The 13,833-nt window shown below is 50.3% G+C and overlaps 1 protein-coding gene across 1 annotated transcript in view; it reads right to left on the reverse strand.

Moving 5' to 3' along the window:
* AATF (apoptosis antagonizing transcription factor) overlaps positions 1 to 13,833 on the reverse strand; it is a 36,140-nt gene that overhangs the window by 7,310 nt on the left and 14,997 nt on the right. The window contains exons 8-11 of the mRNA XM_050981899.1: positions 13,203 to 13,286; positions 5,403 to 5,470; positions 4,256 to 4,336; positions 1,500 to 1,571 (exon numbers count right to left, since the gene is read on the reverse strand). Coding sequence (XP_050837856.1) covers positions 1,500 to 1,571; positions 4,256 to 4,336; positions 5,403 to 5,470; positions 13,203 to 13,286 — 305 coding nt within the window. The remainder of the gene's footprint in view (positions 1 to 1,499; positions 1,572 to 4,255; positions 4,337 to 5,402; positions 5,471 to 13,202; positions 13,287 to 13,833) is intronic.

Consider the following 13,833-nt stretch of genomic DNA (forward strand, 5'->3'; position numbering starts at 1 on the left):
TGTCAGCACTGTGCTCCCTGCAGCACACTGCTCTGCTAAATTCACCTGCAGATGCTGAATCCTTCTTGCCTTCTGTGGCCCAGCTGTGTGCTGGACAGAGACCCTGTGGCTCATGCCAGACCCCCAGAGAGTGGCTCTGATTCTCAAACAAGTGCCTGAGAGCAGCAGATCTCTTCCCTGGGGATGGCTGAACCAAACCCCACACAAAGGCTGATTTCCAGACTCCCACTGCAGTATTGGGGATGTGCTCAGGGTATGGATGCAAACACAAATGGTGCAAAATGGGGGGGAAGAAAAGTAACAAAAAAAGTAACACCCAGCTTTCCACAAGAACTCCCACTCAAATGTGCAAGGGCTGCTGCAAAGAGGAGGCAAGAATCTGTTCCCACCTGGAACAGGACAAGAAATCATTGTCCTAAATCACAGCAGAGGGAAATTCAAGCTGAACATTAGGAGTGCATGGCTGGAGGAACAGCTTGGAGCCTACCACGTGGTGAGAGGATCCAAACAATCCTGGAAAATCAGAGCAGCTGGGCTTTGCTCTCACTTGAAAAGGAAAAAAAAAAAAAAGGAGAGAAAAAGCCCAGAGTAAAGGAGCTCTGAGAGAGATGCAGTGATGAAACAGCACAGGTGCTGTGGACACAAAACCCCTCATCCATAAGTCCCTGCAATCCCCCAAAAGGCAGCAGGTATTTGGTTTCCATTTCACAAACAGACAAATGACATCTCTCCCTCACAAAGCACAAACATGTTCCACAACCCAGGGGAAAGATGTTTCTCAAGCTTTCCCCATCCATTCACTGGAAAAATTATTCCACCTCCTCGCCACAAAGAGCTCAGCTTTTGGAGATTTGGGTTTGAAGTGTATTGCTGGAGAAATAGGGGTGGCTACGTGGGAGAGCTGCCTGGAAACTATGCACAGAATTCCACTTTAGTGTTTCCTTTACTAATCACCACATTAAAACATTACAGCCTTCCAATAAAATTCTGTACTCTTTAAATAGAGATAAACACAGGCAACATAAAAGTCCTGAGTCAATCTTGAGAGAACTATTCCAGTTACTAACTGAGCTAAGAAAATGCACATGAACCAGAACACAGAAGCTGCCATTTCTGTTAGAAGAGAAGCTTTTTTAAAGCTCTGATTCTGCCTGAAGCCACCAGGTGCCTTGGCTGTGCACTTCCAAACTAATGCCACAAAATGGGGAAATTTCAACATTTCGGACTTTTGAAACCAGAGCTCCCAATTTGAAATCAGGAGCTCTAAAGCAGGAACCAAACCCCAGGTGCTGAGATTTATGACAATTTCTGGTTTGGTACCACAGCAATTCCAGAGTGAAAGCTCAGCCAGGCCAGATGTGACCAAGACACCCAGGCTGAGATGCCAGTGACAAATGGGGAGCTGATAAGAAGGACTGGAGAGGGTGACAGGCTGAAGAACAGGTCAATACCACGCTGTCAGGGAGCCATTTGAGAGCCATAATGAATCTCTTACTCACCTGGCATCATCATTCATCGTGCACAGGTCAATAGGTGCCATGAAGCTCACCAGCTTGCTGTGGACGTGGTACCTGGGGAGAGCAGCAGGAGCACATCAGGGACTGCTCAGCAGGAGCAAATGCTGCAGCCTGAGCAGGAGCAGCCCCCAGAGGAAAGCAGGGCTCTCCTGGGGGCTGATCCCTAAGGAGGCAGCAGCTGGAGCTGGCAATTCCCCCTGCTCCCCTCTGGTGAACAAGGAACTGAGGGACAGCAAATCCTCTTTTATCCCAGCAGGGCCAGACAGACAAACAGCCCCTCCAGCATCCATTGCTGCTCCTCCTGCCCTGCTCTGTGCTCTGCAAAGCCCTGGAGGACAGCAAAACCTGCTCTGGAGCCCCTTCCAGAGCTGGGGATTCCCACCCTGAGCAAGCTGCAAATGGAGCAGGTAAAACCCAGGTAAAACCCAGGTAAAACCCAGGTAAAACCCAGGCCAAGGGCTGTGCAGAGCTGGCATGGGGCACGTGCCCATCACCAGAACACTGCTGCAAGCTGGCCTGCACCTCCAGGGAGAGAATCCCCTTCCCAACTGCCACCCTGGGCAGGAACCTGCAGGGATTTCGTGGTTTATATTCAAGGACCTGACATCAAATGTAAAACTGGGAAGGTTTAAAGCAGTGTCCAAGGGCAGGGGGTTCCAAAGCCAGGAATTTGTGTGCACTGCCCACCCCAGCCCCAGGGTTCATCCAGGCTGCTGCTATTGATAGAGCTTGACAAACAGCAGGCAGCAGGACTCACCAGCACTTGCCCAGGATCACCTTTCCACTCGGGCACCCTGCAATCCTTTGGTTTGCCAGGGCAGGAGCAGCCCCTGGGGGATGCTGAGTTCCCAGCCCAGCTCTGAGGGCTCCTCAGCCTCACCCAGGGCCACCCTGCAGCCTTTGTCCCTGCCATGGAAGGAGCTGGGATGCCAGGGATGGAGCCAGGAGCAGGCACAAGCTGCCAGCCTGGGCTCTGCAGAGCTCTGTGGGCACAGCCTGGCACGGGCTCCTGCTGGCACAGCCAGGGCAGGGCTCGTGGCCACTCAGCTCCAGCTGTTTGCCCACTGCTGACTGCTTTTGGAAAAGCCCAGCCCAATGGGAAATGCTTCACTTAGTGCAGAGAAAGCCAGCCCAGCCTGCAGGAGCAGAGCTCAGCAAACACTGACAGGAGAAAGGTGAGCACACATCCCTCCTCCACAGCCACCTGCACCAGCTCTCTCAAGTTTGACTTTTGGGTGCACTCATTTCCCCTCTTCAGCTTCATGCCCCAGTTTCCCTCGTGTCAGGGGCAGACTGACTGCTTCTGGAAGCACCTGCAGACCCTCAGCCCCTGCAATGAACCAGCACACTGCACCCAAACAGGCTGCAATACTGAAGCTCTGCTAAAAAGGAACAATCAAGGAGACAGATGAAATTTGGTAGCAAACACTTGGCTCTGCAGGATCTCAAAGTCATGACAGCAAATGCAAGCACTGCTGTCCCAGTTCTGGAGGAGAGAGAAGAGCAGAGGGTCAGGGATCTGTCTGGGGTGACACCAAGTCTCTCAGTGGAAGCACCAGCTATTTAAAAACCCAGGTGGGCTCCATTGCCCTACTCTGACAAATGCAGGAGCTCACCTGCATCAATCCCAACCACACACAAGGAGCCTTGCTTCCTCTTATTGTCATTTTCCCTGAAGGGTCAGCACAACTTTTAGTTAGAAAGCAAAAAGAGGCACCAAAGATGTGAGAGCAGCTGGCTGGGGGCAGAGCTGCTCCCCCAGGACTGCAGAGGGCACAGACTGCAGCCCAGGACAGACTCCCCAGTGCTCCTGCAGCTTTGTGAGGCTGCCTCAGTGCTGTGGTGCTGCCAGGAGTTTTGACTGAATCCTGAATATATCCAATTATGTGTGATGCTGACAGAAAGGAATATTGATAGTCAATAATTATAGGCTTTTCAGGCCAACAAAGTAGCTCTTCCCTCTTTCAATAAATTATCTCATGACATCTATCTTAAAAATTGCTATGCCAGGCCAGAGCCAGCCTGACTCCACTGACTTTCTATCAGGTGCCATCTAAACTCAGGATTTATAGTTTACTCACAAAGGATGGTTAATGTGCTGGATTTTTCAGGAAGCAGAGCAGCTTTTCAGCATGCTCCCTCCTCCTCCACAAATCATGCTGATCTCAGGGAGACTCGGAGAGGGGAAACACCTCCTGCTCTCCAGGCTGCTTCCTTCCCCACGTGGGAGATTCCAACACTGAGCTCAACCCAGATGAGTGATCCAGGAGGGAAATCATCCAGACATGAAGGGAGCCGGGATGTGAGCTACAAAGAGAGATCTGACACCAAATTCTCAGGGAGAAACAGAGATTTCCCTGAGGTGTTTCTGCACATCTTCCCTTGGAGGTGCTGCCTGTGTCTCACTCAGGAAATACAAACTGCACAAGAGGGGTTCATTGGCTCTCTCTGGAAATTCCAGCCCCAAAAGGCTCAGGGACATGGGAGCACTTTTCCCTGGGCTTTCCCAGACTCTGACTGGGCAATGATCCCAGGCTGCATCCACCAGGCTCTTATTCCAGGCTCCAGGAACATCTGCATTGCCCACTGATTCCAGGCTCCAGGAACACCAGCATTCCCCAGTGGCTGCCCAGAGCAGGAAATGCCCCCAGAGCCAATGAGGTAAAGCACACCCAGAGCTGTCAGATTCCTTTTTTCCCAAAATGAGGATGTGTGTGCTTGCAGAAGGTGTCACTCACCGGATTCTCCTCCCTTTGCTGGCTTTCCTGTCCACCTTCTTCTTTATTTTGCTCCGTAACTTCTGGATGGCCAACCACTGCCTGGGGAATGCAGAACAACTTCAGGGCACTGAACACCTCCAGAAATATCCCCAACTGCATTAAAAGCTCCACTTCTCAACCACAACTTCCTCAAGTCAAAGAAGTTTCCAGCAGGGAAAAACTTCTCCTGGTTATAAATATTTTTTTAAACTGAACTGAGAGTCATCTCACCTGATTTATACAATGAAAACTCGACATCAGGGAAAAAATCTAACAAAATCCAATTACTGCAATCTTAATATAATCTTAATTACTGTAATCTATTTTATTGTAAAGTCAGATAAATGTACAATGCAATCACCACTTAAATGTAATTTTGTCTATATTGTGTTAAATCACAGTGAATAGCTTTCCATAATATTCCAGACGTACACAAAATAAATCTGACATTGCACTAAAACCTGGCTGATATTTTACAAGGAGAAAAGTTGCTTCACCATCACAACATTTCCTGATGCATTTTCTTCCCCTCCTTACAGGCAAACCCCCCAAAATTGTTTCAGGGAAGAGCCCAACTCCAGCTTTCCTTGGCTTTTACACTTTCCTGAATTGGAGCCTGTGGCACACTGCTCATGAAGGGGCATTTGGAAAAATCTTTACTTTCTAACTCTAGAATGAAACAGAGAAATAAGAGCTTCCCTGCATGAATTGTATTTTATTTCTGCATGCAGGGAACATTCATTGTACATTTTCATTGTACAGAATCCCTTCTTACAGGAGGGATACCCAGGAATTGCTTTAACTGATGGCAGGGGGTTTATTCTTCTCAAACACCACCAAAGCAAAGCTCACAGAGAACCAAAGCCAAATTTCAGCAGTGGGCAGCCAGCTTTTGTGCCAGTGAGAGCCAGAAACACCTGGAGCAAACCTTTCCATTGGGGAAATACCTCCAGAGGATCACCCACCAACAGCTTCAAGGCAGCCTGGCTGATCCACCAGGAGAGAGGATGATTTCCTGACTAATGCCACCTTGGCTCTTCCCAGCTGAACTCTGCCCTCTGAGCTGTGCTGAAGGGCACAGCCCTGTGCTGGGCTGGGCACAGGGGTGTCCCAGCCCCCCACTCACCTGCCCATGGCCACCTGGTCGTTGGGGTCCAGGGCTGTGGTTTTGCGCTCGATCAGCTCTCGCAGGAGCTGCGGGAGAGACAAAAACCCAGGTGAAACAGGAAAAACCCTCCTGAAACAGGCAAAACCCAGGTGAAACCAGCAGAGTTGTGCAGCCAGCTGCCCCAGTGTAACGGGGCAATGTGCAGGAACAGCTCAGCCCCACAGGCTGCCCCCACTGCTGGGGAAGGGCAGGGAACTGAAGCAATTCCCAGCCAGGAGCTCGCTCGGAGAACAGCACAGCAAAATCCTTTTTACAGCTGCAGCAGGAATGCTCAGGCAGCCTTTTCTACTCCTTTTGGTGTCCTGAGGGCTGGGGTTTGTCCTCTTGGCTTCCTGCAGCCAGAGGATGTGGTGAACAGCCTTTCTGGATCCCTGACTGTGCTGTGTGTTTATCACCACTCACTGCAAACCGTGCCTGCTGTGCCTTGGGAACTGGCCAAGAAATCAGCAGGAGGAACAGAAATAAACCCTCCAAAACTGAGGGGAACAAACTGCTTTATGGACACCTACAATTCCCCAGCCACTGAAGTTACAGCTCAGAAACACCTGAAACTGACCCACCTGGAATCCAGGCAATTCCAGGCAGGAAAGGATGCAGGATGCTCTTCCACCCTGTACCTTCCTCTCCTTCGAGGCATACACCACATTACCAGAAAAAAAGAGTGATTCAAACATAATTAAAAACCTGCCACTGCTTTTTTTTTTTTTTTTCCTACTTGCTTATTTTTGGAGATTATTACCACAGCAATTACATTTAAAAATTCCAGGAGCCAGGCCACTGGTTTATTATCACTAGAAAACAGCAAGCAACTTCTCTGCCCTGTTTATCTGATTGATTCCCAACATCTTTCTGGCACACAATCTATCAGTTTATCTCTGCCACTTCATCACAGTCACTTCTGGCAGCTAACTACAAGATCCAAATCCAGTGTTACACAGACACACGACACAGTAAACCTGTGTAGCACTGCCACTCTGCAAACAGCTGCCCTTAAGGCTAAGCAGAAATGGGATCTTGCTTTCCAGTCAATATTCTGTCAAAAGCAAGGTGGGAGGGAGGCTCGGAGCAGCAGCCACAAGTGGTGCAGAGAGCTGAGAGGGGTCTCCTCCTCTCCAGCAGTGAGGGGTGGGTGCTGTCTCCTCTGATCTTGTCCCTGGTGTCACACACAGCCTCCCTGTGCCCCTGGGGAGGCAGCAGCAGGACTTTCCTGCAGGGCTGGGCTCCTCCTGCTGGCCCAGAAATTCTGCAACACCAAGGAGTGCCCCATGAGCCCCCACTGGTGAGACAATGCCAGAGGGCAGGGCTGGGTGGGATACTGGGAATGAGGAATTGTTCCCTGGCAGGGTGGGCAGGCCCTGGCACAGGTGCCCAGAGCAGCTGGGGCTGCCCCTGGATCCCTGGCAGTGCCCAAGGCCAGGCTGGACAGGGCTGGGAGCACCTGGGACAGTGGGAGGTGTCCCTGACTGTGATGGGGTGGAACAAGATGAGCTTTAAGGTTCCCTCCAAGCCCAACCATTCCACAATTCCAGGATGCATTTTTGGGGCTGGTTCCTAACCCTGAACCAGTCCAGAGGACCTTGGGGCTGACAAGGCCTTGCAGTGCTCCAAATGTTCTTCCAGGGCAGTGCCAGCTGTGGGGCTGGGGGCACTGCCAGCTCTGGGACTGGGGGCACTGCCAGCTCTGGGACTGGGGGCACTGCCAGCTCTGGGATTGGGGGCACTGCCAGCTCTGGGATTGGGGGCAGTGCCAGCTGTGGGGCTGGGGGCACTGCCAGCTGTGGGACTGGGGGCACTGCCAGCTCTGGGACTGGGGGCACTGCCAGCTCTGGGACTGGGGGCAGTGCCAGCTGTGGGACTGGGGGCACTGACAGCTGTGGGGCTGGGGGCACTGCCAGCTCTGGGATTGGGGGCACTGCCAGCTGTGGGACTGGGGGCACTGCCAGCTGTGGGGCTGGGGGCACTGCCAGCTGTGGGACTGGGGGTACTGCCAGCTGTGGGACTGGGGGCACTGCCAGCTGTGGGGCTGGGGGCACTGCCAGCTGTGGGACTGGGGGCACTGCCAGCTGTGGGGCTGGGGGCACTGCCAGCTCTGGGACTGGGGGTACTGCCAGCTCTGAGATTGGGGGCACTGCCAGCTGTGGGACTGGGGGCACTGCCAGCTCTGGGACTGGGGGCACTGCCAGCTGTGGGACTGGGGGCACTGCCAGCTCTGGGATTGGGGGCACTGCCAGCTGTGGGGCTGGGGGCACTGCCAGCTCTGGGATTGGGGGCACTGCCAGCTCTGGGACTGGGGGCACTGCCAGCTGTGGGACTGGGGGCACTGCCAGCTCTGGGATTGGGGGCACTGCCAGCTGTGGGACTGGGGGCACTGCCAGCTCTGAGACTGGGGGCAGTGCCAGCTGTGGGGCTGGGGGCACTGCCAGCTCTGGGACTGGGGGCACTGCCAGCTGTGGGACTGGGGGCACTGCCAGCTCTGGGACTGGGGGCACTGCCTAGGAGAGCAGAGCGAGGCAAAGATGAGGGAGAAGTAAAAAAAAAAAAAATAAATAAAAAAAAAAGCAGGAGCAAGAGGGAAATTAGGAAATGGAAATAAAAGCTGTGAAGCATCTTGTTACATCTAAATAGCAAAAGTCTCCGAGCTGAGGTTATAAATCATGCTAACAATGGTTACTAAAATAAAAGTGGATGTAGCCAGAGGCTACCACTGAAAAAGTCAGCCCAGGCCTGCCTGGCTGCCTTTGGTCTTTAAGGATTTGATTAGTTTTCTGCTTTCTGGTTCAGAGTCCTGCATCCAGCCCGTGCTCCAGAGCCAGCCAGAGCTCGGGATACAGAGTGAATGATAAATTCATTTACTGAAGAAAGCAACACTGTTTTCCCAGCACAAGACTTAAAGCACTTCCCAAATGGTAATATTTCATTAAGCCTGGCGATCCTGCTTCAAATTTATTAGTCAAAACAGAAAACTCTCATCAGACCCCATATATTCCATTAGGAGTGATATATGGTGTCTCCCAATGTCTAATTATTAACTAGGAAGTGTGAGTAAATCACCATCAGCCTTAAGTCCTGATGTGTGAAGACAAGAGTTAGGCAATTCCAGCATCAAAAGGCTCTGATTTGAAAGGGATCCTGCTTTGCTTTCCCTCCTTCACCTCTGCCCTGAACTGGCAGCTCAGCTCAGTGTCCCAGGGCAGCACAGGGCAGGGAAGAACAGCCCCATGCCAAGCCCAGCTCAGTGTCCCAGGGCAGCCCAGCCCCATGCCAAGCCCAGCTCAGTGTCCCAGGGCAGCCCAGCCCCATGCCAAGCCCAGCTCAGTGTCCCAGGGCAGGGAACCCCATGCCAAGCCCAGCTCAGTGTCCCAGGGCAGCCCAGCCCATGCCAAGCCCAGCTCAGTGTCCCAGGGCAGGGAACCCCATGCCAAGCCCAGCTCAGTGTCCCAGGGCAGGGCAGCCCCATGCCAAGCCCAGCTCCCAGTGCCAGCTGCTCCTGCCCAGGCTGGGAGTGCTGCTGGGTGCCAGGAGAGCTCCTGCTGCAGAACCCAAAGCTGTCCTGGCAGCAGAGCCAAGACCCCTGAAGCCCTGAGGGGCTCCCTAGAGAGCTCCACTGCAGGAGCTGCCCTCAGTGCCAGGCAGAGATGCACACCAAGCCCACTGGGCACACTCACAGGGACTCTGAAATGCCATCAGGGTGTTGTTCCAGGGCTCATTTCTCATTTTAGAGGTCAATTTTCATTTTAGAGGTTAGGTCTCATTTTCATGCACTATCTATCAGTGTTTCTAGTCCTACACTCACTGACCTTTCTGATTTGCAGACCCCTAAGAATTGCCAGTTGAGACAAAGAGCTAAGGAGAGCTGAAATCAGCCTTGTGACAAAAGGCTCACTTGTCTTACACCTCACAGAGCAAATCAAATTTAAAAAGAAGTCCATCTACAGATCCCCTGTCAAGCTCCCACTCAGTAGCCCTGCAACAACATTTGGATTTCTACCAACACCAGAGAAAATTTAAGTTTGCAGTTCAAATATTATTTTAAATCCCCCTGAAATGCTTTTAAAAGACTTAGTTTTTATATATAATAAAATGCAAGTGGGAATCACTGGGCAGCCTCTTTTTAAAGCCCATTTTATTCAAATTCAGGCTTGTGTAAGATGCACAGATTTGCCTATTTTCGAAGAACCCATTAAGAGAAGCTCCAAATCAAGCTTTAAAATGTGTTATTAACCATCCACCCAGCCATTTGAAAGATACATGCCTGTGATAAGAGTATTGTATTGCCATTAACCTGTGGGATGGTTCGAGACATCTCTTATTCACACAAAACTCTAAATGCATCTAATTAAAGCCACAAGATCAGCTGTCCATATTAATCACTCACTGGTTTAATTAAGGTAAACCAGCTTGTCACAAAGCCAGCCTTCTCTGCTCCTCACCATTATTGACTTTTAATGGTTCTCTGGGTTGGTCATCCCTTGTTGAGGGCACTGCCAAGTTCCTGGCAGGGGACACCAGTGTGCCCCAGTGGGGACACGAAATCAGCCCATCAGGGAGGCACACAGGGGTTAATAAGGACACTGCCCTCGGGGTGAATCCCAGCTCTGGGGGGAGGAGAACCCCCCCAGAAGGATTTGGTGATTCCTTGGGTGCTCCCCCTCCACTCTGGTGCCCACTGTGACGAAATGCCCAGAGCAGAGAGAGCAGAGGAAAAAAGGGATTATGGATATTCCCAATTCTCCCTAGGCACACCTGCTGCCAGAAGTGATGAACATTTGCTCTGGGAAGAGCTGCTACCAGTGGAACACTTAGCATATGAACACTAACCTAATTCCTGTTGGAAATAAACCAATTTCAACTCTCTCCTTTACCAGAGGAGTATTTCAGCCTAACAATAAAATCTCCACTGTAGCATGTCAGAGCAGCAGCTCCCTGGTAGCAGGCTGGAATTTTAAGTCTTAATGCTGCAATATCAGCTGTAATGAATTCTACGTAAATATGACTTCTAAAAATAAAAAGCCTTTTTCTTCCCTAAAAACCATGTATGAAGGAGAATTTAAAGGAAAAGGAAACCTCCAGCCTCTCACTGCTGCCAGTAATGAGGAGATTCTGACACACTTTAACTACTCCCACCCAAATAAAAATATTTCACTGCATTACTCAGCTCAGCTTTCCATCTCTATCCAATATGGGTCATCAGAATAAAAACTGTAACTGCTTATAAAACAAGTGAAGAGCAGGAGAAAAGGCAAAGTGGGATGAACAGGCAGAAGAGAGTTAAATCCTGAATCATCACAAAATTCCACCAGACCCACCTGCTGAATTCTACTGACTATTAAGACCTGGATGAGAAAATTGTTTTTCCAGAAGAAAAACAGATTAATTAAAGAGCTTTTTATTATAATCTATAATAAAACAGTGTAACTACTTATTCTGTTATCATTAACTTGTGCACATTCATCAAATCTGGTTCATTTTTACTTGCCTAATTTCACACTGACACATAGAGGAAGCTGATTTCCAGTGCTGTTCTTCATCTGAATGTTCACCTTTTAAGCAGTAACCAAAATAAATTAATAACTATAAAATATGATTTGGAAGAGTAAAAATGATCCCAAGGAAAGGCTGGATGTAGATTTCAATGGGGAGGAAGAGGCAGGTGCTGAAATGCAGGCTGCAATCAGTGTTATGCACAGGGGTCAGAGGTTGTGAGCACCCTGAGCTTGCTGCTGAGCACTGCTGGAGAAGCAGCTCCCTCCCAGGGTTTATTTCCATGCCCAGATGCAATCCCCCAGACACAAAGCAGGGCTCAGCTCTGACCCAGGGAAAGCAGAGCCATTCAGGGCCCTGGCAGCTCCATTGTGCTCTGCTCTCCCTGCTCTCAATGCAGCGTGCAGCTCCAGCTCAGCGCCCTGACAAATAAAGGAAAGCACTTTCTGAATCCCATTGAATTGGGAGGTGACAGAAAACACAGAGCCATTTTGCTCAGCCTGATCCCTGGACTGGCCCCAGTCTCTGCCAAACCCCCCCGAGCACGGGACACGAACCAGGGCACCCCCAAACCCTGGGGGCTGCACAGATCCCCTCTGCCAGGAGGCACGTTGGGGATGGAGGGGAGGAAAGGCTGGAAGGGAAGGAGAGGAGGAGGGAGAGAGACCAGAAAGAGCCCAGCAAGAGAGGGAAATGGATGTGCAGCTGCCTGGCTGCTCAGCAGATGTCTCGTGTGATGTACGAGGCCGGCAGAGGCTGTCGGAGCTGCTGCCAAGGACTGCCAGGTGATTAAAGCCTGCTCCAGCCTCAGCACTGCATTTCCAGTCCCTGGGGGTCCCCAAGTGGCACCCATGCCTGCCTGTGCTGCCAGATGCTGCTGGCTGGTGCTGCCCCTGCAGCTGGAGCAGCAGGGCAGGCAGTCTGGAGCTGAGCCCTTGTCACCCATCCTTCACCTCTGCCCGGGCCTCAAACTGCTCCAATTTGCTGCCACTTCCCTCTTGGGAAATGGCCAAGATACAGTTGTGCCTGGCAGAGCCATTTGTTTTACTCAGGTGACTCTCTTCCCTCAATGACCTCTATTAGTTTAAGTTTTAATTTAGATTAACCCCAGCACCCCAATTAACCAGGGAGGGGAGAAGCTAAGCTGGGCCTGCTCATATTTCTGAAATCACCATTTAGCACAGCTACAGTTATTAGAGGGAAAGATGGGGACACTCATCCATTGCTGTTTTCTGTTAAAAAAATTAACATTTCATGGCCAAGCTTCACCTTCTCTGCACAGGTCCTTGGACTGTCAACCTCAGCTGTTTCTCCACTCCATGATTCTGTTACACCAACTTCACTTCTGTGTTCTCAGGGTCCAATTTGCCCCCCAGAGCTGAGCTGCTGGGCCACTTGGACCCTGAATTCCACCTCAGCAATATCTCAAAAGATTTATCTTTATTTAAAGATTTATCTTCAATCCCTGGTGCCAACAGGACAGGTCCCATCACCACTGGGAGCCTGGCACCTCACACGGCAACAGCTCTCTTCCATTCCCCTAGAACTTTACTGGCCACTCTAACAACTATTCAGATTTTAAAAAATCTGTCTTTCCAGTGATAAAATGATATTTGTTGAGTCCTGAAGTTCAGGCTCTGTGTGGATCACCGAAGCAGGCAGAGGTTTCACACTTACAGTGACACATTCCTCAGCATGTGACAATTCCAGCTCTCACAAAGCTGGCACTGCCTTTATTAATGAACTACAAACACAGTGTTTCCCTGCACTGCAGATTACTTGCTTCTAAGAATTTTGCAAATAAAAGGAACAACTGGCCTGGATCCAAGCTGGCCCAATTCCAAGGGAAGTGCTGGAGCAGCCCAGGAGCTCTCCCATTCAGCAGGTGAACGAGATGATTTAGGCTGAGACAAGAGCAACTTTCAGGGCTCCTGAGGATCCTCTGGGATTGCTTTTCCTAAGGGGGCTCTGCCCCACAGAACAGAGAGGATTCAGAGCTTTTTGTCCTGTGCTGTCCCCCAGGGAGAACAGGCACAGCTCCTGCCACACTCAAGCAGCAAGCTCACAGCCACAGGGCAACTTCAAACTCACACAGCCCCAGAGCAAAAACTGAGAGCAGAGTGCCCTGAGGGACTTGCAGAGATTCTGGGTGTTAAAACAGGTAACTGAGTTTTACAGGTAAAGAGAAATATGGAGCAGAGAACCAACTGCATTTTCTCTGTGAGCATTAAAACCCAACTGGAACCATAATTGCAACACACACTTAGCATCACCTACCTGGTGATAAAAGTCATCATCATCAAAGATCTCCTCATCAATGTCCTTCAGGTGCCTGTTGGAGTCTGAGGGAGGGAGGACTTCCTGCAAGCATCAAGGAAACACTGAGAGCTCAGATGTGCACATTGCTGTCCCTAACTCCAGAGACATCACCTGCAGCAGCTTGTAAACACACTGGATGATATGAAGGAATGGGGAAAAATTCCCAGCATAACCAGCTTTTAAGGGCCAGGAATACATTTAAAGGCAAGGCAGAAACGCTGCCAATGCCAGAATAGATTTATGATGCCTTTACTGGGAAATAAATAGGGCTGTGCAAAGTCTTTCTGGCAAAATACTACAGATATTTTTAATGTAATGGCAAAAATACATCTTGCAAGTCCAGTAATTCTACCTGATCTCTCAGAATTGAGTATTTATTCATTCTTAAATACTAAATTAATAAAGGGCTTACTACTAACATATTCTGTAGGTTATATGCAGTATGATTTTAAGAGGGACTTTCTGGGTTAAAGACTCTAATCTGCAGAGTGAAAACCAAGTTTTGCTGCGGCAAAAATCAGATTTAGTGAGCAGCACAGGAGGGGCACAATCCCAGCTCGAGGAAAACCTTGCTCTCCCCTGTCAGGAA

Source organism: Serinus canaria, chromosome 19 (genome assembly GCF_022539315.1).
Source record: "Serinus canaria isolate serCan28SL12 chromosome 19, serCan2020, whole genome shotgun sequence".
NCBI lineage: Eukaryota > Metazoa > Chordata > Aves > Passeriformes > Fringillidae > Serinus > Serinus canaria.